Below are 27,116 nucleotides of genomic sequence, written 5' to 3'. Positions count from 1 at the left end.
CTTCTCTCTTGGCACCTTGTCATATGCCTTTTCCAGATCGACAAAACTTAAATACAGATCTTTGTTATATTCCCATGCTTTCGCGACTATTTGTCGTAAAGTGAAGATCTGATCCTGACAGCCTCTATTTGGCCTGAATCCAGCTTGTTCTTCACCAAGCTTTTCTTCCACAATTCTTCTCAACCGTTTCTCAAGTATACTTGCATAGATCTTGCCAGGAACACTCAGTAGGGAAATACCTCTGTAATTCTCACATGCAGTTTTATTTCCCTTTTTATATATGGGTACTATGAGAGCTCTACTCCAATCATCGGGAATTCGTCCCTCTGTCCAGGCTTTCTGAACTATGCAGTGCAGCCACTGTAAGACTCTTATACCACCATACTTCAGCATTTCTGGTCGAATATCATCTACTCCTGCTACCTTTCCACATTTCAAGCCTTTGATGGCTTTTTCTACTTCAAGTATGGATATGTATTCCTGCCTGCATGCCTGGTCAGTGTTTTTTACCACTGTGCTGTCATCACTGCTTGTTTCATTTAGCAGTTTTTCAAAGTAATTACTCCATACTTCAAGGATAACTTTTTCTCCCGTTTGAAGTTTATAGTAACCTAAAAATAATGAATTCTTTCTATAAATATAAAGACATACATAAATATACTTGGGCAGCAAGAGGATGGAAATCAATATTAGAATATTTTCTTAAATGAAAAGACATCAAAGTTTTCGTTAGATGTTAGAGTTCACAGAGGATGTGAAATAAGTAGTGACCACTTCCTCGTTAAAATAAAATTAAGATTACCACCTAAATGGCTACAAGTAACAAGAACAGAAAGAAAATTTAAAACATTTGATTATAAAACTAGGCTATTAAATGACACACACATATACAATGGCTATATGAACAAAGAATTAATATCTAGATAAAATAAAACAAAATGAAGAAATAGAAATAGAATGGCTTAATATAAAAACAATACTAAATGCAGCAGCAAATGAAAGCTTAGGAAAGACCAAAAAATTCAATAAAAGGAAAAAACAAGATATGGGATGATACAACCAAAGAAATAATCAAAATGAAAAAAAAAAGAAGCCTATCATAAATGGTTAAGCAGTAAAAGATTAGAAGATTAAATAAGAATATAAAAGAATAAGAGCCATAGCTAAAAGAGAAGTCAGAAAAAGACATAGAGAATCATGGAACAAATTCGTTTCTAATTTAAACATGATTTATATAAAATAAGACCCAATGTATATAAGATTTTGAAACACCTAAATGCAGATACTAAAGAAAACAAAATTAAACACCGAATTGAAATGAGAAGAATTTTTAAATTTCTACACAGAATTGTGTACAGATAAATATTTTAAAAAAGACAACTGGCAAATACTTAATGAAAATGAAAAGGAAATAAAGAAGAATTAGAAATCCTGAAAGAAACAAGAAGCAGAAAATCACCTGGAGAAGATAAGCTAGGTTCAGAACTGTATAAGTATGCAGGATGAAGATTCAAAGAAAGACTCCTATTATTTTTAAATAAAATTTATACAACTGGAAACCCCCCTTGACAGAATGGAAAAAAGCAATTGTGATTCCTATCTTTAAAAAAGTAATAGAGATGACCAGTGATGGATTTAGGCATTAAGGGGCCCGAGGCGTTTGCGATTTTCGGGCCCCTTTAAATTATTAAGTTACAAACAATTCATTTTAATTTTTTTTTAAGATTTTATGTATAATTGCACAATGCATACACATGCATACATACATACATAACAATAATTACTTCACAACAAAAATTATAAAATGTTTTGCATACATATAAATATGAAAATAGGTAGGTAACTTTAATTGTATATTACATATTATAGGAACAATTCGATAATATTATAATCACATTCAGGTACAGTCTGTATTTTGTACATAAGTATTTTAAGAAAATATACTGGTTCTTTTCCACTTTTTTGCAGCAGCAAGCAAATTTGTCAATTAATAAATCAAATTCTAATTCTTGTAATACAGAATTTTCAATAAACATCACTGACAAATTTGATAGTCGATCTTGTCCCAATGAATTTCTTAAATAATTCTTGACACGCTTAAGGACAGAAAAAGATCTTTCTGCAGAAGCATTACAAATAGGCATTGTTAAAAAAAAATTTAGTATTGGAAGGAGAGAGGACACATGTGAGGAAGGAAATAAATTTTATTCAATTATTAAGGGATAACTATCTGAGACAGCATGTAATTGAAAATACTAGGGGTGTAAGAGTGCTTGACCTGGTAATAGCATCTCACAATTTGACTGTAATGAATATGACCATGTTGCCACCTATTGGTGAGAGTGATCATAAGGTCTTGACATGGGAGGTGGCTAAAGGTGTGGAATTTTTGATTAAGACAGGGTATATGTGGAATTACCGTGCTGGCAAGTTTGACAAGCTTAGGAGATTGCTTGGATCAGTGCCATGGCATGTACAACTGCAAGGGCTGGATGTCAATAGAGCATGGGAAGTGGTCAAGGAGCATTTACAGGAGGTTATGGCTGATTATATACCTAGGGTCCGAATAGTAAAACAAGTAGGGGTTAAATGGATGAATAACACCATTAAGCTTGAGCTGCAAAAAAAGAAACAACTGTGGAGAGAATTTAAAGAAAGGGGTGACCTGCAGGCACACAAACAGTATAAAGTGCAGGCCAGAAGGGTAACGAGTGTGGTAAAAACAGCAAAAGCCAATTATGAAAGGAAACTAGCTATGCAAGCAAGAGAGAATCCCAAACAGTTTTTTCAATATGCTGCAAGCAAGAAAAAACTGTACATGGCAAAATGATTTTAAGGAATGATGATGGTAAGGAGGTCACTGAACCAGTCGATATAGTGGAGTTACTGACTGTGCACTTTGCAAAAGTATATCATCCAGGTGGTGACATTGAAAAAATGAAGGAACCTTTAGTTTATACGGGAATTGTGATGAATGAAGTGGAGGTAAATAGTCTATTACAGAACCTTAATGTGAATTCATCTGTGGGATTGGATGGTATACCGGCACGGGTCTTGCGTGAAGTGGCTAAGGAATTACCAGTGCCATTGACCATGCTGTTTAATCTGAGTCTCGGGTCTGGTTTAGTCCCGAAGGCATGGAAAGAGGGGAAAATAGTTTTACTGCATAAAGGAGGATCCAAGACTATGGTGGCAAATTACCGACCGATCAGCATATCGGGAGTCGTTGTCAAGGTCTTGGAGAAAGTAGTTAAGGGAAAAATACAGGAATGGATTGATGAAAATGAGATACTGTACAAGGGACAGCATGGCTTTGTGAAGGGTAGATCATGCCTCGGTAACTTGCTCAAGTTTTATAACATGGTGACGGCTGAACTGGATAAGGGAAAAGGGTTTACAGTGATACTGCTGGACCTGACAAAGGCATTTGACAGGATACCACATGGAATTCTAATCCGTAAACTACAACATATGGGAATGGATATAGGGTTGGTGAGATGGATAGGTAGGTGGTTGATGGAGAGATATCAAAGAGTAGTTTATTCAGGAGTAGAGTCCAAAAGACGGCCTGTGACTAGTGGTGTGCCGAAGGGTTCTGTTCTTGGACCACTGCTGTTTAATCTGTTCATTAACGATATAGGGAAGGATCTAAGTGGAACAGTTCATTTGTTCGCTGATGATGCAAAGTTGGGTAGGGCGATAGTGAATGCAGAAGATGTCAAAGTCTTGCAGAATGACTTAGATAGATTGGAGTTCTGAGCTAAGGAGAATGGATGTCATTTTAATGTGGCAAAATGTAAGGTTATGCATTTTGGGGCGAAAAGGTTAGCAGCAGTATACCACATTGGTGGAACTGTACTCCAAGAGATTGATGAGGCCAGGACTTGGGAGTGTTGGTGGATAGGGAGATGAAGTTTAGGGGACACATTGCAAAAGTAGCTAAATCAGCTCATCAACTCACTCGGTTGTTAAAAATACCTTGATGAGCAGAGACAAGCAAGTTATTGTACCTCTGTACCGAGCCCTGATAAGACCTCATCTCGACTACTGTGCCCAGATTTGGTCACATTGGTTCCTTCTTGATGGGGAGGAGGTGGAGAGGATCCAGAGGCAAGTGACTAAGATAACAGGTCTATGGAATGAACCATATGAGAACAGGTTGAAGATTTGTGGGTTGCAGAAACTAGTTGATAGGCAGAAAAGGGGAGATATGATTGAGACATTCAAATTGCTAAAAGGATTCTATAGGATTAATTCAGAGGATATTTTTGAGATCAGGACTGGTGGTGGGAGAACTACGGGACACCTATGGAAGCTGAGCAAGAGTGTGGTTAGCAGGGGTGTTAAAGCTGGGTTCTTTACTTTTAGAGTAGTAAATGAGTGGAATAAGCTGCCAGAGTCTGTTGTGGGTGCTATGACAGTGAGCGAGTTCAAGGCAAGGTATGATAGATACTATGAGAATGTCGAATAGTTGTGTGGAAATGATGTTTAGGGCCTCCCTCAATGAGTCTAAGGACTCCCTGGAGTAGCCCGAAATAATAATAATATTGTTTCTACATTTGGAAAAGTTGATTGCATTTAATTTTTTAGATGTCCATTCAAAAATCACATGTCCATTTCAAATGTATAAAACATTTGAAATGGACATGTGATTTTTTCTTCTTTTATGTATTTTAAGAAATTATGTATTTTGTCATTGAAATAGCTAATTTCAATATCATTCTTGTATATATTTCCCAATTTAGAAATGCAATCATTTATGTCGTCTTTACTCATATCGTGATCAACAAATAATTGAAACTGACTTAGAATACATATTAATTTTGGTGGAAATTTCGGTACTCAATCTATCACAAATCATATTATGAGTTTCTACGATGAACAATTTGCTACCTGTTAGAATTGTCTCATTCGTGTTATTTGATGCTGTATTTAATTCATCAAAATGTCTTTTTTGTTTCTTTATCCGGTTTATTTCATAATTTGTTTCATCAGTTAATAGATTTGCTTGTCGTTCTATGGTTTCAAAATCATTTCGTAAATCCATTATAAAATTATGCAAAGATTTTAAAAGTTTACACATTGCAACAAATGTGTTTGAACTTCTTGAAGCAAAAGACTTGTGTTATTTATTCTTTGCAATAATCTATCCCATAATATTGTTAACACTGCAATTTCGTATTTATCGATATATTTTGACATTGTTTTGGCTTGCAATCTATTATCTGGTTTTTCAAGTTCATTTTCGCCTATTTTAAGAAGAACAGTTTTAATATGTTTATAATTTAATCGCAAAGCAGATACGGCATCAGCTAGTGATGACCATCTCGTGTCGCTGATTCTTTTAATATGTTTGGAATTTGTATCGGCAAAACTGTCTAAGTAAATTCCATCATTGCATAGATTTAGAAAAATAATTATATACGTTCTGTATGAAATCGAAATAAATAACAGCCTTTGAACAAGCTTCTGCAGCAGAGTTTCCAATAATGTTAAGTGTGTGTGAGTGGAACATGGAAGGAAAATTGCTGATTCATTCATCTTAATTTTTGCTTGTCGACCATTATATTTGCCGCATTGTCGTATGTTTGGCCCTGACAATTATCTAAAGATAGAGCATTAAAATTGTTAAAAACGAGTTCCTCTAAATTTTTTGCGTAATGGTTATTTAATTGCAGAAAACAAAAAAAAAAACCATTCCAGCACATCTTCTTTACTATTTACATATCTCAATGTAAAAGTTAACTGGTCTATATGGCTCACATCAGGGATGGAATCGATGATCAACAATAATACAGAGCTTCTCTAACTTCCAAAATTAATTTCTCCCTTTACTTCAGTCCCCCATAAAACAATAAATTCATCACATATCATATGAGATAAGTAATTAACCTTTCTGCTTCTGATATTATCATATCTTGTTAAATGATTTTTAATAAACTCATCAAAATATTCTATACAAGTTATAAAATTTCCTCTTTTGTTAACACCACCAACACTTTCATCTTCTCTGTGCACCCAAAATCCTAAACCCAAACTTGCTAACAACTTTACTGTGGCTACAATTCTTTTTAAAACATCTTGCCGATATTTTTATTCAATATTAATCAAATGAGAATCAATAAGTCCAGTTATCGACAATCTTTTTTTTAAAATCAACATTAAGGAAATATGTTCTTTAGAGCATTCATGTTCTTTCAATGCGCATTTAAGATTTTTCCAATCATTGTATCCTGTACTAAATTTAGTAATAGAACATGTAAAAAGTTTGCAAACATAGCAGTAAATCATTTTGCTACCTTCTGAAAAAATAAGCCATTCTCGATATTCTTTTGTGCCATTTGCTTTTTCACAGTAAAAATGAACACTTGAAATATTTCTGTAGTACGTCTGATTTCTGTCATTGTATTCAACTTTTAAAGATGTTATGCCTCCGATATTGCATGGTTTATTATTTATAAAGTAATTTACGATTTTCTTCGATATTTTGCATGGCCATAAAAGCAATATCTTTTGGAAAATTATTGTAGTCTGGTTGTTTATGTTGATCTACATCAGCACCTCGTTCTTTTTCTTCTTCATCATTTTCCTGTGTCTTGCACATCTCGTTCAAGTTCAGCATTGTCAGTTGTTTCGTCATATTTGGCACCTTCTTCCTTTGCAGAATTTTCTTCATTTCATTCAGCGTTTTCTATTATGTTATCATTTTTTGACTTCTTCCTTTGCATCTCGTTCTTCACATGTTGGTTGGCGATCTTCATTCCTCTGAAATTTAGATGAAGATGAAATCAAAAAAACTTCCAGGGGTTTTTTTGAGAGAGCGATAATTTTTCTTTTTTCTGCTCCGGACAAGTATGTTCGTTTCATGGTTAAAATATTAAATATGCATATATATTCAAAACAATTATTTTATAATTACAATTACAACAACTGAACCACGATAAAGGATACTGAAGGTTACAAGCATTTCATTGGTTCCTTAACCATTTATACAGCCTTTATTTGAAGCAGTCGATTTGGAAAACAAAAATGAAAATAGAATTTATTTTATTATATAGTTACAATTAAACAAGTACAGACAGGTAGTTCCAAGAATTAAGACAAAATTGAAACAAAATGGAATATTAGTTTTTCAAATTTGAGGTATAAACATACTAAATTCCTGTTACAAAATATATAGTAGAATTTTAAATAGCAAACTAATGAAATATTCCGAAAACTTTATTTTAGAAGTACAGAATGGGATTAGAAAAGGACAATCATGTATAGACCCATCCTTTTGCCTGAAATTAATAATAGAGAAAAGAAGAGAATACAATTTAGAAACACATATTGCATTTATGACGTAAAAAGCATTTGACAAAGTTAAAAGAAGCATTTTATTTAACATGTTAAATGAAACAAAAAATACCAAATAATATTGTAAAAGCTATCATAAGTATACATGAAAATAATCAAATTCAAATAAGATTAAATGTGTGAACTATCATGGGTGCTTAAGGGTTAAAGCTGTATAACTGAGAGGAGACCTCCACATAGCCTTTAAAGGAATGTGGAGAACTGACCAGGGCTTCTGACCTAATGTCCAATCCTCACCTTCTCGTGGTGCACCCTGTTGGGTATCTACTTGGATACTGAACAAACGAGGATGGGCTGGCAATTTGGGATTTAGCCGACCAAATTGTATTCTTATTGGTTAAACCAAAATAAAAAATGATGGTACAACATGACAAAATTTCATGCCGGGTTAAACAAGGCCCCCGTTGTTTTCGCCAGGAAACCAGGGCAAACAGCGAAAAGTCAGCTACTGGAACGAATCTGAAAACAAACCCCAACTCAACATCACCAGAGTTAAATATCGGTACTATCAACGTAAGAAGCCTGAATGGCAAAGAAATGGAGCTGGCTGAGGAATTAGATAAGTACCAGATCGGCATAATAGGGGTGACTGAAACAAAAAAGACCAAAACTGGTGAGATCTTTCTGAGCAATAAATACAAAATGTTATATTCAGGCAGTGACAATCTAGGAAAAGGAGTAGCCATGGTATTCAACACAAAATACGAGGCTAATCTTCTTGAATGGCAGTCAGTCACAAGTAGAGTAATGTGGGCAAATATGAGAATGGGGAACTGGACAATGAGACTTATTTGTGCCTATGGTCCCACAGAAGGTTCTACTAAGGTAGAAGTGGAGGAATTTTTTGAAGCTTTAGAAAAAGCAACTGACACAATGAAAAATGAAAATTTGGTCCTTGTTGGGGATCTAAATAGCAGAGTAGGAAATGATTGTGAGACATACAAAAATATTTTGGGGAAATTTGGAGAAAAGAGCAAAGCTAATAATAATGGCAAATATCTGTTGGATTTCTGCTCAGGACATGGACTGGTTATTACTAACACCATGTTCCAACATAAAAATATGCACAAATTCACATGGAGAGAAGAGGCTAGGAATAAGAAAAGTCTCATTGACTATGTTATTGATGATAGTGATGTTTTCTCTCTGGTGCAGGACACCAGAGTGTACAGAGGATTTGAAATTGGAAGTGATCACTATCTAGTCTTGAGCAAGATAAAATTGAATTTCATATTGAAAAGAATAACATGTAAGAAAGTTTTAAAGCGAATAAAAGTTGAGCAGCTCTCAGATGTGAACTGTAGACTAAAATACACAAAGATTATTGAAGAAAAAATGAAAGAGTTTGAGAACAGGAATCAAACCTTGGAGATTCAGTGACAAACTCTGAAGAAAACATTGATTGATTCTGCCAGAGAGTCATATGGTGAGGTTGTAAGGATAAAAAAATCAGAACTCCCTGGTGGACACAGGAAGTTAAAGAGGCAGTGAAGGAAAAAAAAAGCATATCAAAAGTTCCTGTCAAATAAGTCAGCTTGTGCTCTTAGAGAATATAGAGACAAATGCAAGAATGCTAAACACTGTCTAAAACTAGCTAAACAAAAGTCATGGGAGGACTTTGGCAAGAATATAGAAAATAAATATCAAGAAGGCGGCAAAATATTCTGGAGGTTGTTGAAGAAGCTTAGGAATGGAGGAAAGAGTGCTGTAAAAGGAATTAGAGATGATAAAGGTGACATATAAACGGGAGAAAAAGATATACTTGAAGTATGGAGTAATTACTTTGAAAAACTTCTAAATGAAACAAGCAGTGAGGACAGCATAGTGGTAAAAAACACTGACCAGGCATGCAATCAGGAATACATATCCATACTTGAAGTAGAAAAAGCCATCAAAGGCTTGAAATGTGGAAAGGTAGCAGGAGTTGATGATATTCGACCAGAAATGCTGAAGTATGGTGGTGTGAGAGTCGTACAGTGGCTGCACTGCATAGTTCAGAAGGCCTGAACAGAGGGACGAATTCCCGATGATTGGAGTAGAGCTCTCATGGTACCCATATATAAAAAGGGAAATAAAACTGCATGTGAGAATTACAGAGGTATTTCCCTACTGAGTGTTCCTGGCAAGATCTATGCAAGTATACTTGAGAAACGGTTGAGATGAATTGTGGAAGAAAAGCTTGGTGAAGAACAAGCTGGATTCAGGCCAAATAGAGGCTGTCAGGATCAGATCTTCACTTTACGACAAATAGTCGAGAAAGCATGGGAATATAACAAAGATCTGTATTTAAGTTTTGTCGATTTGGAAAAGGCATATGACAAGGTGCCAAGAGAGAAGCTATTCAATATGCTGCAGTTATATGGTGTCAGTGGGGCATTATAACAAGCAATACTTAGTCTTTATTTGAGTTGTAAGTCAGCAGTTAGAATTGAAGGAAGTACAGGAAGATAGTTTAATGTTAAATCTGGTTTGAGACAGGGATGTACATTATCCCCTCTGTTATTCATTATCTATATGGATCACATTATGAAGGAAAGTGGTATTAAATATGATATCAAAATTGGAGATGTTAATGTCAGCTCTTTGCTTTATGCGGATGATGTTATACTTCTAAATAAATCCGCTACAAGTCTGCAAGATTCTCTGACTAAATTGAATAGCTGTTGTAATAGATATGGTATGAAGGTCAGCAATAAAAAGACAAAGACAATGAAAATAGGCAGAATCATTGAAAATGTCAACTGTGTTGTGAATGGAGAACCTGTGGAACAAGTAAAATATTTCGGCTATTTAGGCACGATTTTTACTGAAGATGGTAAATTAAATATGGAAATAGACAACAGAATCAGCAAAGCTGGTATGGTGGGAAGTCAATTGAATAAATTCATATGGAATAAGAGAGAAATTAGTAGTAACACTAAATTAGCTGTATACAAGACAGTGTTCAGACCAGTTTTAACTTATGGATCTGAGAGCTGTGTCAGAAGTAAAACACTTGACCAAAGACTAGAGACCGCAGATATGAGAGTCCTGAGAAAGATTATAGGTGTGAACAGATGGTATCAATGGCAATATCATATTAAAAACGAGGATATTAGGAAAGAACTTGACATTGTCGGCATCCAGGAATGTGTTAGCAGAGCTAATCTCAGGTGGTATGGTCACTTAAACAGAATGGGCAAGGAAAGATTAGCCAAACAAGTGTTCTCTGCCAGGTTGGCAGGAAAAAGACCCAGAGGAAGACCAAGATATAGGTGGATTGATACGGTACAAAATGCCTTAGACGATAGAAATATAAGATCTGATAATGTTGGTGTCTTGACAAGTAACAGACTGATTTGGAGGAAAATTGTAGATAGGAAATTAATAATGATGTAATTTTTTTCATGTAGTACTATCATATTCTGTACACCCCTTGATGGTACATAGCAGGAATTTGATACTGATAAACCAAGGGGTCCGACAGGGATGTCCCCTCTCAGCAACTCTTTAATATTTACCTAAATGTAAAATAATAATAAAATGGAATAAAAATTCCCATCAAGGTTTTAAACTTTCTCCTACTGTGAACTTAAGCACTCTCCTTTTTGCCGACGACCAAATAATAATTACAAATTCTGAAGATAACTTACAGAAAGCTAGTTTAGATCTAAATGAGATAGCCAATGATTATGGTATGATAATATCAACAGAAAAATCAAAAACTACGGCCTTTAAAGGACAAGATCCAGCAAGAACTAAGATAGTAATAGATAACAAGATCTTAGAACAGATGAATTCATTTAACTACTTAGGATGTATGATCACATATGAAAATGCAAAATATTTAAAAATAACAGGTGTAATTAACTCTATATTTAAACCAAACCTAGCTCAAAAACAAACCAGAGTAAAAGTATACAATACATTAGCCCTACCAGTCTTATTGTATGGAAGCGAAATCTGGACAATAAAACAAAAAGATAAACAAAGATTAATAACAGCAGAAATGAAGTTTATGTGAAAAACTGCAAAGTATACTCTATTTGATCACAAAAGAAACGAAGAAATTATGAAAGAATTAAACCAAGAATCAGTAATAGAAAAAAATAAAAAAATATAAACATAAATGGATGGAGCACATTCAAACAATGAAAATAGAAAGATTACCAAAACAAGCCTTAATACAAGCCATTAGGAAAAAGAAAACCAGGGCGTCCTCTTAAACGATGACTTCTAAGGCCGGAACAGGCCACACGAGGCCTAAATCCTTGATATACGTGATGATGATGATTATTCAGGCTTCCATGGAGTCAAAAGACTCATCGTGGGAGATCCATCTTAGAAAACAAAAAGTCTATCATACCACTCCTTAAACTCATTGACCATTCTCGCTCTCACAACCCCATCAGACAATGCATTCCATGGGTCAGCCACCCTCCATGCAAAGAAACCACTCCCCACCCTCTTGCTCACAGTTTCCTTTCGTAACTTCCAGGGATGACCTCTTGTCATCCCTCCTTTCCGCTGTTCAACCAAGCGAAAGAACTTTCCCTGTAACCTCTCAACAGTTTAAAAGTCTCAATCATATCACCTATCCTTCTTTTACCACAAAACTCTGCAGTCCACGTTCCCTCAGCCGATCCTCATAACTAACATTGTACAGTCCTGAAACCATCTTTGTTATCTGCCTTTGTACCCTTTCCACAGTTAATTTATCCCCTTCAAATCCTGGCGACCAAATCTGAGAACAATAGTCTAAGTGTAGTCTGATCAGAGATTTATAAATGAAATGATAACCCTTTTATCTCTGCAGGTCAGTGTCCCTCTCATTATTGCAGCAATCCTCTGTGTTACCTTCACCACCTTTGCAATATGTCCCATAAATTTCTGTCAATCATCAACCCCAGATCTCTTGTCTCCCCTACTTCCTCCAGTATAACTCCTCCCATAGAATATGCAGCGTCCCATCGATGTTTCCCAAACCTCAAGACCTTACGTTCTGCCGCATTAAACCGACTCTATCTTTAATTTATCAATTTTTATTTAATTTTGTATGTGGAATTTTCTGCTGTGTTCAGGACAGTTTAATTTTTGTTGCATACTTATTTTTAGCTAAGTCATTATTTTGCAACTGAAATCCAGATAAGATTCTTTATTTCTATTTTTAGTGTGTTTAAGTTGTATTTTTAATTTTGAAACAATTGGAATGTGATCTGAATCTATATCTAGTCTTGGAGAAAATTTTCTGATTGGCTGATAATGCTTGATACTCTAGGCAATCTGATAATAATACTCATCCTCAGATTTCCTAGAATACCAACCTATAGTAACACCAATCTCTACTGACAAAAATATTGAAATTCATAATATCTATTGGCTTCTAAGTAAAAAAAAGATAACTTCAATAAAGAAAGGTCAACAGTAGTGCAGTTTTTTTTAAGAACTAGGCTAAAATACAAAAGTAAGAATTAACAGCAGTAAACTGTGAATGAATACATTAATAATTATTATGTCACTCAGAAAGTACCTATTGTTGACATCCATTTATTAAACCCTATACTTAGTCTTACTCTTTATATTTAAATGGGCAAAACTAACTAACTATAGGGGTTTTAATAACTGGATGTCCAAAATAGGAATTTTCTGACTGAACTTTTTATTATTATTATTATTATTTATGAATACACATGGATTACAGTCATGAATACTTTCCCAGCCATAGGTCTGATTCATCAGCTATATGCCAGTCCCGAGCTTGAATAAAACGGGACGGAGGTTGGGGAAAGCAATGGTGAACTATCCTGTAAAAAATCTCACCAGGAACACTTTTTTGGGCAATAATACTTGCCTACAAAGTCACCTAGAGTCAAAAAACAACTGAAGGAATAAACCACCACCATCATCTTAAACCTGAAAAGTTGTCTTGTACAACACAGTATTGAGACTAGACACAGCAGTTGTTGGAATGATGTTCACATTCTCCATAAAAGTAGTTTTATTTGTGAACATCTCTTCAAAGAAAGTTCAGAGGTCTGTTGCCCCATCTGAATTTAAATTGTTATTACCTCTCAATCAAGTTTGGGAGATTCTTATCCCTATGCAAATATCAAAACTAATTATTTGTATCCTGCTGGTTCATAGCACTTGCTGTTACGTGCTCAAATGGTTGTGTAAACATACAATTCAAAAAAATAGACTACCTTGTAGTCTATTTTTTTGAATTGTATGTTTGTTCCACATGGATAATGTTAATTTCATTGATATGTTAACATATGTTAATATTGTTAATGTTTCATTACAAAATATAAGTGCTGTGCCTAACTTGTTTTACTTTCTTGGTAAAGACGGATACAAAACCTAGGCAGTTTTCACCATGTAACTAATGATTATTTCAGAAGTTGATTCAATATCTTGCTACTGAAATCTCTCCATATAGATGAAATGCATTCACTATTATGCTTCATATCCATGTTATTTCAATATTATCTAAATGTTATTTCAGTTTCAGTGGACACTTTGCATCCATGTTTTGATTGATGTGTAAGCATGTCATGGCTGGTAGGATGGTTAATAATTATTAATTATATTAATAATTAGTAATTATAATCAAGATTTATTAAAAATGTGAGTTACAAATGGTGAAGTTAGAATGTATAAATTCATGTTCAAGCATAGTTTTTTTCTTAAATTATATAAGCCTCATTGACACATGATCAGACCTTTAATGTAACTCAATAGGAATATATTCTACCATATATGTGTAAGTGTATATTTGCATACACATTACATTATTGCTCACTTAAAAAATGCTGTATTATGAAGTTTAGCATAAAATAACCAACAAACTTTAACAAATAGGAGTTTCTGCAAATTGTTTTTGTTTATTTAGGTAAAGGTCTTACCCTTGTTTGCTCTGTACTTGAAGGTGAATTTGATAGAATGTACAGTGAATCCCAAGCAGCAAAATTGGTAAGTTTATCAGGCAATGCGTATTCAAAAATGCACTTACTAATTGAATTCTAACTTAATTGTAGCTGTTATTTAACATTTGGTGAATATATATATATATATATCATCAGAAAGTACTGGGAGGGAGAGCATTTTTTCCACAATCCTACCATTATACACCCATTGTTTCTAATTGAGATCTCCAGGAAACTGTTATGTCACCACTTTGTGGCTTATTTTTGTTTAAATTTTATTTATTCTTTTTCCTTAATTTGATCTAATTTGCTTGTACCCTAATTACTCTCAAGATCTAAACCTAAATTTTGCCTTCAGTACACGATATAGAAAGACTATCTATATATCTTGCCAATTTCTAGATTAATCACGTGTATCAATTACTCGGACAAAGGGTTTACCCTTTTGTTAGGGACAAAATCATTTGTGATGTCTGAAATTGTCTTCCGATCAGATACTGGCAAATTTATTTGTTACGCTGCACCAGCCAATATCTTTAGGTTAGAAGGAATTCTTAACCAGGGAAACTCTTCAAATCACATACAGAGGTGAAGAATCTAACACTTATTCTTAGTACCAAAATTCTCAATATCAACTATGTTTAATATTGTTTGCAATCGTGGCTCTTAAACATCTATTTTACTCTGCTTAGGTTCCGTTTTTATGAGTGGTAATTTGAATTCATTCTCAGGCTGTCAGGTACAAAACTTAAAACACATTTATTGAGATCTTAAAGTTATACATTTACATTCATGCACTCAAATCAATTTTTATGTAAATTGATTTGAGTGCATGAATCTAGTTAAACCAACTAAAACATAACTGGATACAATCATTAGTTTCTTCTATAAGATTAAGCATAAAACTACACAATATACAAGTCTTAAATTTCATCCATTCAGTTCTGCTCTAAATTACGTTAGTTATTCACATAAAATACCTGTCACAAATCATCTATAAACTTTCTCTTACAAAATGCTCAGTGGAGTTAAGCTACTGCTATCATCGATAATCACCTAAGAGTTCTGTACTACATTGTCCTTGCTCACTAACTATATAACATTTCTTCACTCTAAGTAGGAAAGGAATAACAAAAATTCTGTACTTTACTAGCTCTTGGGAAAATTAACAGAGCCGTCACTTAATTCACATTTTCGTCTTACATGGCCTGATCCTTCTTCCTTGAATTGGGGTCTGAACATCTCTGCTAAGCCTTTATCCACATGGTTACTCATAGAGGTCATCCTACTTGGCTTTACCGAACGTCTGGCAATGTGCCCACATCTGTCTGGTTCTGATGTCGCATATTCTCGTCAGAGCTGCCAGTTCAGGAATTCTGTCCCGAGGAGATAGTTAGTCAGGGCGCTGGAACTGCGGGTGCCAACATCTAACATCTCAGGGCGATCCGGAATCCATCAGAAGGCGAGAGAGAGAGAGAGCCAATGTCCAACCACGTAAAACACCTGGAAAGGGTCAGGAGAACAAGACAAAAAGCCTCAAGAGAGGGGAGCAAACCCCTTTTATTCTGCATCCTTGGTGCTCTCTTTACTGCCGCGTTCTTCCGCACAGTACTCGTCTCCTTCGCCCGCAAGATGATCCCATACACCACGTCGCCTTGTGTAGCACCTTCCAGGAAAACAAACTAGCACTGCTTTCCGTGTAAGTGCTTATTCCTCAAGCCAAACATTCACCCGAATAGTCCGCCCACAAACTTTGAACTTTTATTTACACTTTGATAAACATCTCATTTCACATAGAATACCCTTTTATAGTTACATTTACAAATTGGAAACCTTTACTTAGATTTAAATAAACAAATTTTCTTTTATAATTCTACATTTAAAGGTATTTATAGCCCTATTTACAATCCTTTTGATAGCTTAAGTACAAGTTTCTCCTTGTTGATATGTTAGACTTGTTAAATCTTGAATGAATTAATTTTTTTTATAAATTCTCTCATTCAAGATCTAACAAAACTTTCTGTTTTTACAGAGCCAATCTTAGCAATTCAAAAAGTCAGAAAATAATATTGACTTTCATAAGAAAGATTCCGGTAATTGGACCACATGTTTATTAAGATAAATAACAATAAAAAACAAACCCAATAAGTTTCGTAAGTCATTTGACTTACATCTTCAGGGGTCAAAGGTAAGGTAATTAAAAGTTTAAACACAAGAAATGAGAAATTACTCAAAATAGTTCATTCTATGCAGTTGTGGCCGTCTAACTGTTCATTAAATTAAATATCCGAATGCAGATTCAGTGCAATGCTAAGTAGTTTGAAACAATGCTGGATGCTGTCACGTTCTGTTGTTCACGTTCACATTGTCTGAGGTCTGACTTGGGTATATTTTTTATCAGTGCTGACCAAACTTGGTGTAGAATTAGGCCCTGGTTTTTGTTGCATTGGGTTGGAATTCTAAGCATGTTTGCAGCTTCTTTAAATTTCCTTATGTCACAATTTTTTTCAATGTAAGACATGTTTGTTTTTTGCCAGAGTACATTATGGCCGGTGGAAGTTATATGGTATGCTAGGCCTGATTTGTGTTCTCTTCTTTTTTTGTGTGTTGTCTTTTTGGTGTTTGTTCATGCAAATTTTCCCTGATCTTCCCATCTGGCCTACATAGCAGATGCCACAGGAACAATGAATTTTATAAACACCTTGCTTTTTTTAAAGGATGATGTGGAGGTTTTGGGGGATGTAAAAATTTTGAAATTTTTTGCAACGGTAAAAAAATAACTTTGTTATGTTTATTTAGTAATTTGGCCATTTTGTAAGATTCTTGATGTATGAAAGCGTGATTGCGTTCTTGAAATCTTGCTTGTTGTCGTGTTGAGGATTTTTTTGATTGTCTTAGGTTCATAACCATTATTTTTGAGGATCTGTGTTAAATATTGAAATTCTTCATTTCTCTGTTTTTCTGTGCTGGAAATATTATAAGCTCTGTCCCTCAAGGTTTTAATTAAACTTATTTTTTGTGAGGGGTGGTGGTGTGAGTCCGCATTAAGAAATCTTCCTGTGTTGGTGGGTTTTTCTATAGAGATGGAGAAGGATAATTTATTATCTTTTTCATTGACTTCTATTAGGATATCAAGAAAAGAAAGTTTTTTATGTTCTTCTGTTCGAAAGTAAATTTTATGTTGTTGTATATATTATTCAGGTAATCTTTGAAAGCAGTTAGTTCCTCTATTGTTCCTGGCCATATGATGAAAATATCGTCTACATAGCGTAGCCAAATTTTCAGTTTTTTATGATAATTGTTTAAAGCATTATTTTCAAAATGTTCCATATATAGATTAGCTAAAGCCAGGGAGAGGGGGGGGGGGAGCCCATAGCCAGTCTTTCTTTTTGTTCCCAAAATTTGTCTTAATACATGAAAAAAAGTATTTTTTATGCAATATTTATAAAAGTTCTACGATGTCCAGAGGAAAAAGGTTTTCAAGGAGATTCACTGTTTCATTTCTGGGAACATTTGTAAACAGGTTGATCACATCCAAATTTGCTAAGATGTCTGAAGGTCCTATGCATATATCCTTTACTTTCTCAATAAAATGTGCTCTGTTAATGAAATGTTGTTTTTCCTATGTGTGGTAAAATTATGTTGGTGAGGTGTTTTGCCAAATTCGAGGTCGGAGAGTCTCTTCCATTCACTATCGGTCTTAAAGGAATACCTATCTTGTGTATTTTTGGTACACCATATATTCTTGGAACGAATTGGGTGTTTTGATTGTAAAGTTATTTTTAATTCTTCAGTCCAATTGGGTATCTTTTTTAACTAGATCATTGGTTTTATTGTGAGCTTGCCAGGTGGGATCTCTGTCTAAAGGTGTATAGGTATTAAAATCTTCAAGAAGAGTTTTCATTTTTTTGTTATAATCCTCAGAGTTCTAAACTACCATTGTATTCCCTTTATCCTCCTTAATTATAATGATATTTTTGTCTGATTTTAGTTCTTTGAGGGCTGTGTATTCCGTGTAAGGTAGGTTCCTGGTAGTAATTTTTTTATAATTACTACCAGGAAACTTTGTAATAGCAATGAAATAACAATGTATAACCAGGCAATGTGAAATTTGCCTGGTTATACATCAGATCTCATCTGTATACAGAGCACACGGATGAGATCTGATGTAAAGGCAAATTTCGTATTCCTTTCTCTATTTGAGCTATGATGTCAATTTTTGGTAAGTGGCATTAAAGTGAAGTTGAAACCTTTCAGAAGTAGATTCTTTTCGGTTCTTGATAGGACTCTTGAAGAAAGGTTAATTATTACTTTGGTGTAATCTAGATGTTTTCTTTGTTTTTCTTTTTCGTGAAGTAGTACATTAAATTTTTTAATTAAATTATGCTTCTTTTGATTAGAAATCGCTGCAGCTTTGGTGTATGTGATATTGTCAATGTTGTTCCACAGGTCGGACGGAAGCAATGTGGCTAACTCGTGTAGAGTAAATGTATCTTGGCTTATTTGTGCTAGTTCTGATCTAGTGGCTGTAATCCTTTCTCTCAAAATCGCTAGTTCCATTCTTCAGTAAATTCTGTTAGCTTTGGTTGTATGGAATGCACGCTTGATTTGTATGAACTTAGGTACAATTTCATTATCTCTACATCGGATTAAGAATATTATTCGGTTGATGAAATTCAGATGTTTAATGCTTAATAGTTGTGTAACTTTATACCACAAGCGCTCACCTTGAGCTTCTAATTGTAGGCTTAGGTTTCTGTGGTTTAGCAGTTATTATTATTACATAACACCTCCAGGGAGTCCAATGACTCATCAAGGGAGGGCATTTTACAACTCTGTCTCTACTGCTCAATCCAATATCTACTGCTCAATGTCTGTGAAAATACTAGTGATGATGATGGGTGGTAGATGGAGCTGGTGTAGATGATGATGGTTGTTACAGACAATCACAAACATCCATGCCCACATTCATAAGAAAGATTCCTATAATTGGACCACATCTTTATTAAGATAAATAAAATAAAATATATATATATAATTATTTTTTATATATAAAAAATATACCATACAACTTCCACTGGCCATAATGTACTCTGGAAAAAAAATGTCTTACATTGAAAAAAAATTGTTACATTACAGGAAATTTAAAGAAGCTGCAAACATGCTTAGAATTCCAACCCAATGCAACAAAAACCAGGGCCTAATTCTACACCAAGTTTGGTCAGCATTGATAAAAAATATACCCAAGTCAGACCTCGGATAATGTGAACGTGAACAACAGAACGTGACAGCATCCAGCATTGTTTCAAACTTAGCATTGCACTTAATCTGCATTCGGATATTTAATTTAATGAACAGTTAGACAGCCACAACTGCATAGAATGAACTATTTGAGTAATTTCTCATTTCTTGTGTTTAAACTTTTAGTTACCTTACCTTTTGATCCCTGAAGATGTAAGTCAAATGACTTACAAAACTTGTCAGGTTTGTTTTTTTATTGTTATTTATCTTAATAAACATGTGGCCCAATTACCACATGATGAACTGCTAAACCACAGAAACCTATACCTACAATATTGACTTTTTTGATCATCAACTTCCTGATATATATCCTCAAGAGATGTATATAAGAAACAATGATAATGAATAGATAAGAAGCATGCATTACCAACTTCCTGTTGAAGTTTTCCTCCAAATTAGCCTCTTGTCTGTCAGGGCTCCAATATTGTCACGTCTTCTAAGGCACTTCTAATGGTAACTTTCCACTTAGAACTCAATCCTCCTTAGATGTTTTTCCTGGCATTCTAGCACATGCATGCACACACATTTTGCTAACCTTTACATTTCCATTCTGTTTAAGTGATTATTACTATCTGAAATTAGTTCTCTTCACACATTCCTGAATGCTACCAATGTTGGGCTCCTCTAATATCATCTAATCAAACTGGCTTCCCACATTTCAGGATAGCTTTTTCTACCCTAAAGTATTGATATGTATTTTACATTCATGGTGAATATATTCTACTACTGTTTTATCACTTATTTAATTTAGCAGTTTCAAAGTAATGACTACAGACATCTAGAATATGTTTAGTTTGTTTTCATGAGAACCAACTAGTTCAAAACAGCTATCAGGCCAGTGACACCTTTATCAAAAGTACTAATAAAAGGCAAATATATGGACGCCTGAGTAGCACTCCCATCTTAAGTAGTACAAGACAACTCTAGTGCCGAGAATTGTATTCTCATTAGCAATCTTTTAAAGTAATGACTCCAGATATTTAAAATATCTTTAGTTTAGAAGATATCCCTTCCCAATTCAGGAAGGGATCTCTTCAAATTTTTCCTCATCCTTTTTCTTCTCTGCAATTCAAGTACACTTCCCATCTGGTTTTGATTTCCTGTTCTTCTGTTAGAACTGCTCCAGTCTTGTCCTCAATTACATTCAATTTCGCTTAAACATTTTATTTTTATTTTTTATCATTATTTTTTATGAACTGACATAACCACCCTTTTGTAATTGTGCCTCTTCATCTAGAGCAGGGGTTCCCAACCTTTTTGTTTCCTAGAGCACATTCTAAAATACCGATAGGGCGACGGGCACCATCTATTTTTTCAAGCAAATTTTTTGAATTCGTTTGTTAAATGAATACATACAAAGTTTACATTATAATCAAATGTTTTATTACTTAAAAGTTTACATTATATAAAAATTTAAATATATATATAAGTTAGTGTGATCTTTGGCATTGCATTTCATTGGCCAGTGCTTCATAATTAGGAGAATATGATGATATTCCAGTTCTTAAACTGGAATGAACAACTTCGAATGCACATCTACTTTACATTGTATGCGTTTAATACTTGTCATGTGTCATTAACGTATGCATCATATAGCATGCCATGAATTGTTGCGTGATTATTTCAAACGATACTGCACACGGTTGAACAGCGTCGGGCACAAACAAATTGGTCGACGAGTGCCATGGTGCCTGCGGGCATAGGGTTGGAAACCCCTGGTCTAGAGGAACTCTATCTCTTCACATTTCTTTAAATAATATTTATCCTTGTCCTGGGTGATGCATTTTCTGACTTCTGTATATAAACTCTTATATTCTTCAGTCCCTGTGTCTTTTTTTTCTCTAAACCTTCTTTTGATCAGATACCATGTTGATTCTAAGATTCATTGGTCTCTTGCGTCATCTGATTAAATCCAGATGTTTCTTGGCTACATCCTGTATTATAGCCTTGACTCCTTCTAGGAGCATGTCAGGTATATTCTCATTGTTAGCCTCCTAAAGAGCATCCAACTTTTGAAATTCTTTCTGTAATCCCTTTGGTGATTACTTTGACATCCATCTAGTGGGATGGGACTGACTTTGAAGTTTTCAGGTCTTGATTTTACTGTAGCTCTAGTTGATGGTCTGTTGATGAAAGTTTTAAAACTACTTTTTTTATTACTGAAATAAGAGCCAACAGGCTTCACTTCGGCGAAGTAAAATTATTCAAAATGAAGTGGATATTGAATACCACATTATTTCTTAGCCAAATAAGAAACTTAAAGATAGGAAATCTAATCTAAGAGTTTCATGCCAAATATAGAAAACTATATAAAGCTCAGTGAGTCTAAGCGTAAAGCCAACACCTGGTAGTGCAATGTCAGGGCGACTTGTAGTAAAGGTGGAGTAAGCTCCGATCACTATCCTTGGTATTTTCCCATAATGTAAAACACAGCTCCTAGGGGATGTATTACTGTTCTACATTATGAGAGAAGGTCACTACCCAGACCGGTTTCAACCATTTTTGAGGTCTCATCAGTGAGTAGGTAGACCTAGATGTAATACTAAGGTTTCAATAGTCAGAACTTATTTCTTTACTGTACGAGTTGCCAAAAGGTGCACAAATACAATTATTGAAATAAAGTGGAGCCAACAGGCTTCACTTTGGCGAAGTAAAATTATTCAAAATTAAGTGGATATTGAATACCACATTATTTCTTAGCCGAATAAGAAACTCAAAGGTAGAAAATCTAATCTAAGAGTTTCATGCCGAATATTGAAAACTATAAATTTCGGTGAGTCCAAGCGTAAAGCCAACACCTGGTAGTGCAATGCTAGGGCGACTCTTAGTAAAGGTGGAGTAAGCTTCGATCACTGTCCTTAGTATTTTCCCATAATATAAAACACAGCTCCTAGGAGATGTATTACTGTTCTACATTATGAGAGAAGGTCACTACCCATGATGTAAAACACAACTTGTGTTTTACATTATGGGAAAATACTAAGGACAGTGATCGGAGCTTATTCCATTTTTACTACAAGTCGCCCTAGCATTGCACTACCAGGGGTGTTGGCTTTACGCTTGGACTCACCGAACTTTATAGTTTTCTTTATTTGGCATGAAACTCTTAGATTATATTTCCTATCTTTAAGTTTCTTATTCGGCTAAGAAATAATGTGGTATTCAATATCCACTTAATTTTGAACAATTTTACTCCTCCGAAGTGAAGCCTGTTGGCTCCTATTTCAGTAATTGTATTTGTGCACCTTTTGGCAACTCGTACAGTAAAGAAATAAGTTCTGACTATTAAAACCTTAGTATTACATCTAGGTCTACCTACTCACTGATGGGTTCATTTTCCTGGATGCATGAGAGGCTCTGCTTGGGGTAGGTTTTTGCCTGTCTCTGAGTAGGGCCACCGCTGAGATTATGGCTCTGTCTGGTGGTAGGGCGAGCCCGTCACTGAGTGGAACAACGCTGAGTTGGATGGCCTTTCGGCCACTATGGAATAGTCTAGGGATTGTCCTCAATTTTTAGAAATGGCTTTACTTATTCAGTGAAACCAGTCTGGATAGTGACCTTCTCTCATAATGTAGAACAGTAATACATCTCCTAGGAGCTGTGTTTTACATTATGGGAAAATACTAAGGACAGTGATCGGAACTTACTCCACCTTTACTACGAGTTGCCCTAGCATTGCACTATCAGGTGTTGGCTTTATGCTTGGACTTGCTGAACTTTATAGTTTTCTATATTCGGGCATGAAACTCTTAGATTAGATTTCCTATCTTTGAGTTTCTTATTCGGCTAAGAAATAATGTGATATTCAATATCCACTGAATTTTGAACTACTTTTTATTATTTGCAAAAAGTTTGATTTGTTATTTGTTTATTAAATCCTATTGTAGATTGCACCATTGGGAATAAATTTCTAACTGTTAAGTGTTGTCCATCGTGTGTATTATAAAAATTGCTTGTGAGCAGTATCAGATTTCTGTATTGAAATCTAAGCACATAAGTAAGATCCTAGATGTATGTAATTTTTCTATGATAATTCTCTATTATTCTTAAAATTCAACTCTATGTATTATTATTATTATTATTATTATTCAGACCTCCATGGAGTTAAGAGATTCATTACGGGAGATCCTTCCTAGGAAACACAAAGTCTATCATACCATTCCTTGACCATTCATGCTCTCACCACTCTATCAGGCAATGCATTCCACAGTTCCTCCATGCAAAAAAACCACTCCTCACCTTCTTGCTCAAAGCTTTCTTCTTAACTTCCAGGGATGGCCCCTTGTCATTGCTCCTTCCCGCTGCTCCACCAAGTGAAAGAACTCCCCAATGTCCACCCTGTAACTGCCTCTCAACAGTTTGAAAGTCTCGATCATATCACCTCTCCTTCTTCTATCCACCAAACTCTGCAGTCCACATTCCCTCAGTTGATCCTCATTATTAACATTGTACAGTCCTTAAACCATCTTTGTTATGTTCCTCTGCACCCTGTCCACAGTTAATTTATTCCCTTCAAATCCTGGGGACCAAATTTGAGAACAGTAGTCTGAGTTTGGTCTGATCATTGTCTTATATTACACAATGATAACTCTTCTATCTCTGCAGGTCAGCATCCTTCTCAGTATTGCAGCAATCCTCAATATGCCCCTGAATTTCAGTTTTCTATCAATCATCATCCCCAGATCTCTTGTCTCCCCTACTTCCTCCAGTACAGCTCCTCCAATTGAGTATGCAGCTCCCATTGATGTGTCCTAAACTTCAAGACTCGAACCTGCCCTACCCCTCTAGTATTAAAACTTACTTTTCCAAGATGAAATACTTCAATAAAGTGTTTATTGAACAACTCCGTTATACTCGCTGCATCAGTCGCTCTATTTCCATTTGTATCCCACAATGTCATTCATCACAATCATTTCTCTGCCTACTGGCCACATAGCTAAAAAAATTCCGTAGGATTTTCTTTGGATCTTAGTGCCAATCTCTTCTCATATTCCAATTTTACCTTCCTCACCATAGTAGTCACTCTCCTGGCCTGAGTCATATATTCTTCATGCATCTGCTCTCCACCCGTCTTCTTATATCGCTTCCATAATCTCTTTTTCACCTGCAATTCCTGTTTGATATTATTTGTCATCCACTTTACACCAAATTGTGTCCGCTTCTTCATTTGTTGAATACAGCTTACTATTACTGCTAACAAATATTCTTTCACAATTGCCCAAGCACTACTGATATCCTGGCCTTCCAATTCTGCCCTCTATGGAACTACCCCAAGTTGGTATCTAAGACTATTATAATCACCTGCCTTATAACTCCACATACATTCCCTTTTCTTTGATACTCCTCTATGTCTGTTCATTTTCCAAGTCAAAACTACATGGTCGCTCTCTCCAACTGGGAGGGAGAGATGTCATCTCAGTTATTATCAACTCTTCTGATGCTATAACCAAAACTCTAGAACCTCTTGTTCCTTTTATTACATGTTGCCTAAGACATTTATCCCTTAAGAATTCTAGAAATTCCATTCCCTTATTACTATATGCATTTTCTTGCACTTGCCAAGCTCAACTGCCTAAACACCTCCTGTTCCCCACTCTTTGTACTCCTTTGCCTGTAGCAACACTCCACTAACTATCCTGCCTTGTCCATCTCTACCTCACACCATATGCTTTCAAAACCATTAGTGTCACTGCTTTCCAAAGCCTCCACTCTTAGAGGACATAAGTCATCACTTATCATAAGCAGTTATCCCCTCCACCACATTTTCCCCTCCTATCCTGCCAAAAAATGCTGTATCCCACTACTTCTGTTCCTGTTATTATATCATCTTCCATCAACCACGTCTCAGTGATCCTAATAAACTTTGGCCAGGCTGACACTATCAGTGCCACCAATTCATCTCCTTTATTCTGGATACTCCTGACATTAGTATAAAGCATAAAAATGTCACTGCTTCTATACTGATCATTATCCCCTCCAGACCCCCACTGGGCTCAGTGTTACCTGATGTCGTCCCCCCTTCCCCCAAGCACCCATTCCCACACGAGGCCACCCCTGCTAATCCACCCTGAGAATTCTAGTTTCCCTGCATTGACACACACTGACTCGTTCAGAAAACAGCAATCTCTCCAGATGTCTATGTCCTTTTTCATTCAAATGCAAGCAGTCTCTTGCATACAACTCCTTTCTGTCCTCAAATGTGTTCTAAGCATCCACAATTTCCAATCCTCTCTTCTGACACATTCTGGATATTATGCTATTCGTTATTACTGCTCTTCTGCTCAGATTGTCTTTATCATACCTGGGTAGCACACACACACACAATCTTTCCTTTCTGCATTTTCTTTTGTACAACCTGAAGCATGAATCTCAGATCTCTCGCCACTCGACTTACACTGCCTCACAAGTCATTCGTGCTCACCATCACAATCATTTCATCCACCCTTTCACCCCGCTTAATTGCCATAGCCACACTTTTTATTGTTCCTCCAGGCAAACACTCCTCTGGCATCCTATCTTGCACACCACAGATCATCGAGTCTCCATACATCACACCTCTTACCACTCTGTTCAATAAAAAAAAATAATAAATAAATAAATAAAAAGACAGTTTAAGAATTCATTTAAAAAATTATATACAGTATTCTGAACATTGCTTCAACAACAGAAATTTGTCTTAAAATCTAAAAAGACAAACAAATTGCATCTTATCTGGTTTTTGAGCCCAAAAATGTACCAGCTAAAAAGAATATTATCTCTTACTGCATCTGGACCTCTCTTGAAAGAAAGTTTCATTATTCCTTTGGCAGAAGCACTTCTACTAAAACCACTTTATCTTGGAAAATAACATAACTGTAGATTTCCTATTCCTTGTCAGAGATGCAAAAAAGTTCAGACTTGACAATAAAATCTTCAAATTCGAACACTGTCTAGCGTTGCTCCTTTCCACTTTATTCTTCAAGATTCGCAATCTTTTTCCTCTAACTGTATGAAGGATTCCCAAGGGAAAAAAATCATCAAATATTTAAAAATAAACTCCCTGTGTTCTCTGAAACAGCCATTAGAACGTTACTGCATTAAGGAACTAGTAATATCTGATAAACATTTCTCTTCCTATATGAAAAACGTAATTTATCAAGTTCCAAAGTTCCTATAGTTGTCTTCTGCAAATGTTATTCCAGTTACTTTTGTAACATAACAGCTAAATAGCTTTCAAAACATCTTTCATTCTGAAAGACTAATACTCATGGAACTTCCTTCAAAATCATTCCAAAAACTCATCCATATCTCAATATATCTGTATCTATCTCTCTCTCTCTCTTGCAAACAACTCTATCCAGCTGTTTACTTAGTTACTGTGTTCTTTTCACTCATGCATGCCCCAGCACACAAGATACTTCTGGTTCTGCTTCAGTCATAAAGTAAGGGAAACTGCTGTCATTACATTTTATCTTCATGCTGCTTTGTTTGAAAACCATAAAATCTCACATTTTCAAGTCAACTAAGTAAATCTTTTCAACTTATATATTTTAAACATACACAAATATTGGA

General features: G+C 35.2%; 1 protein-coding gene across 1 annotated transcript in view; it reads left to right on the top strand.

Moving 5' to 3' along the window:
• LOC150103500 (solute carrier family 12 member 4-like) overlaps nucleotides 1-27,116 on the top strand; it is a 336,194-nt gene that overhangs the window by 216,593 nt on the left and 92,485 nt on the right. Inside the window, exon 17 of the mRNA XM_090397527.1 lies at nucleotides 14,231-14,310. Coding sequence (XP_090253653.1) covers nucleotides 14,231-14,310 — 80 coding nt within the window. The remainder of the gene's footprint in view (nucleotides 1-14,230; nucleotides 14,311-27,116) is intronic.

The sequence above is a fragment of the Typopeltis vanoorti genome, chromosome 9, assembly GCF_054136105.1.
Source record: "Typopeltis vanoorti isolate ZY-2024b chromosome 9, IOZ_Tvanoo_1.0, whole genome shotgun sequence".
NCBI classification, from domain to species: Eukaryota; Metazoa; Arthropoda; class Arachnida; order Uropygi; family Thelyphonidae; genus Typopeltis; species Typopeltis vanoorti.
Note: the sequence above shows the minus strand (reverse complement) of the source record. Positions and strands in the feature narration are given on the sequence as shown.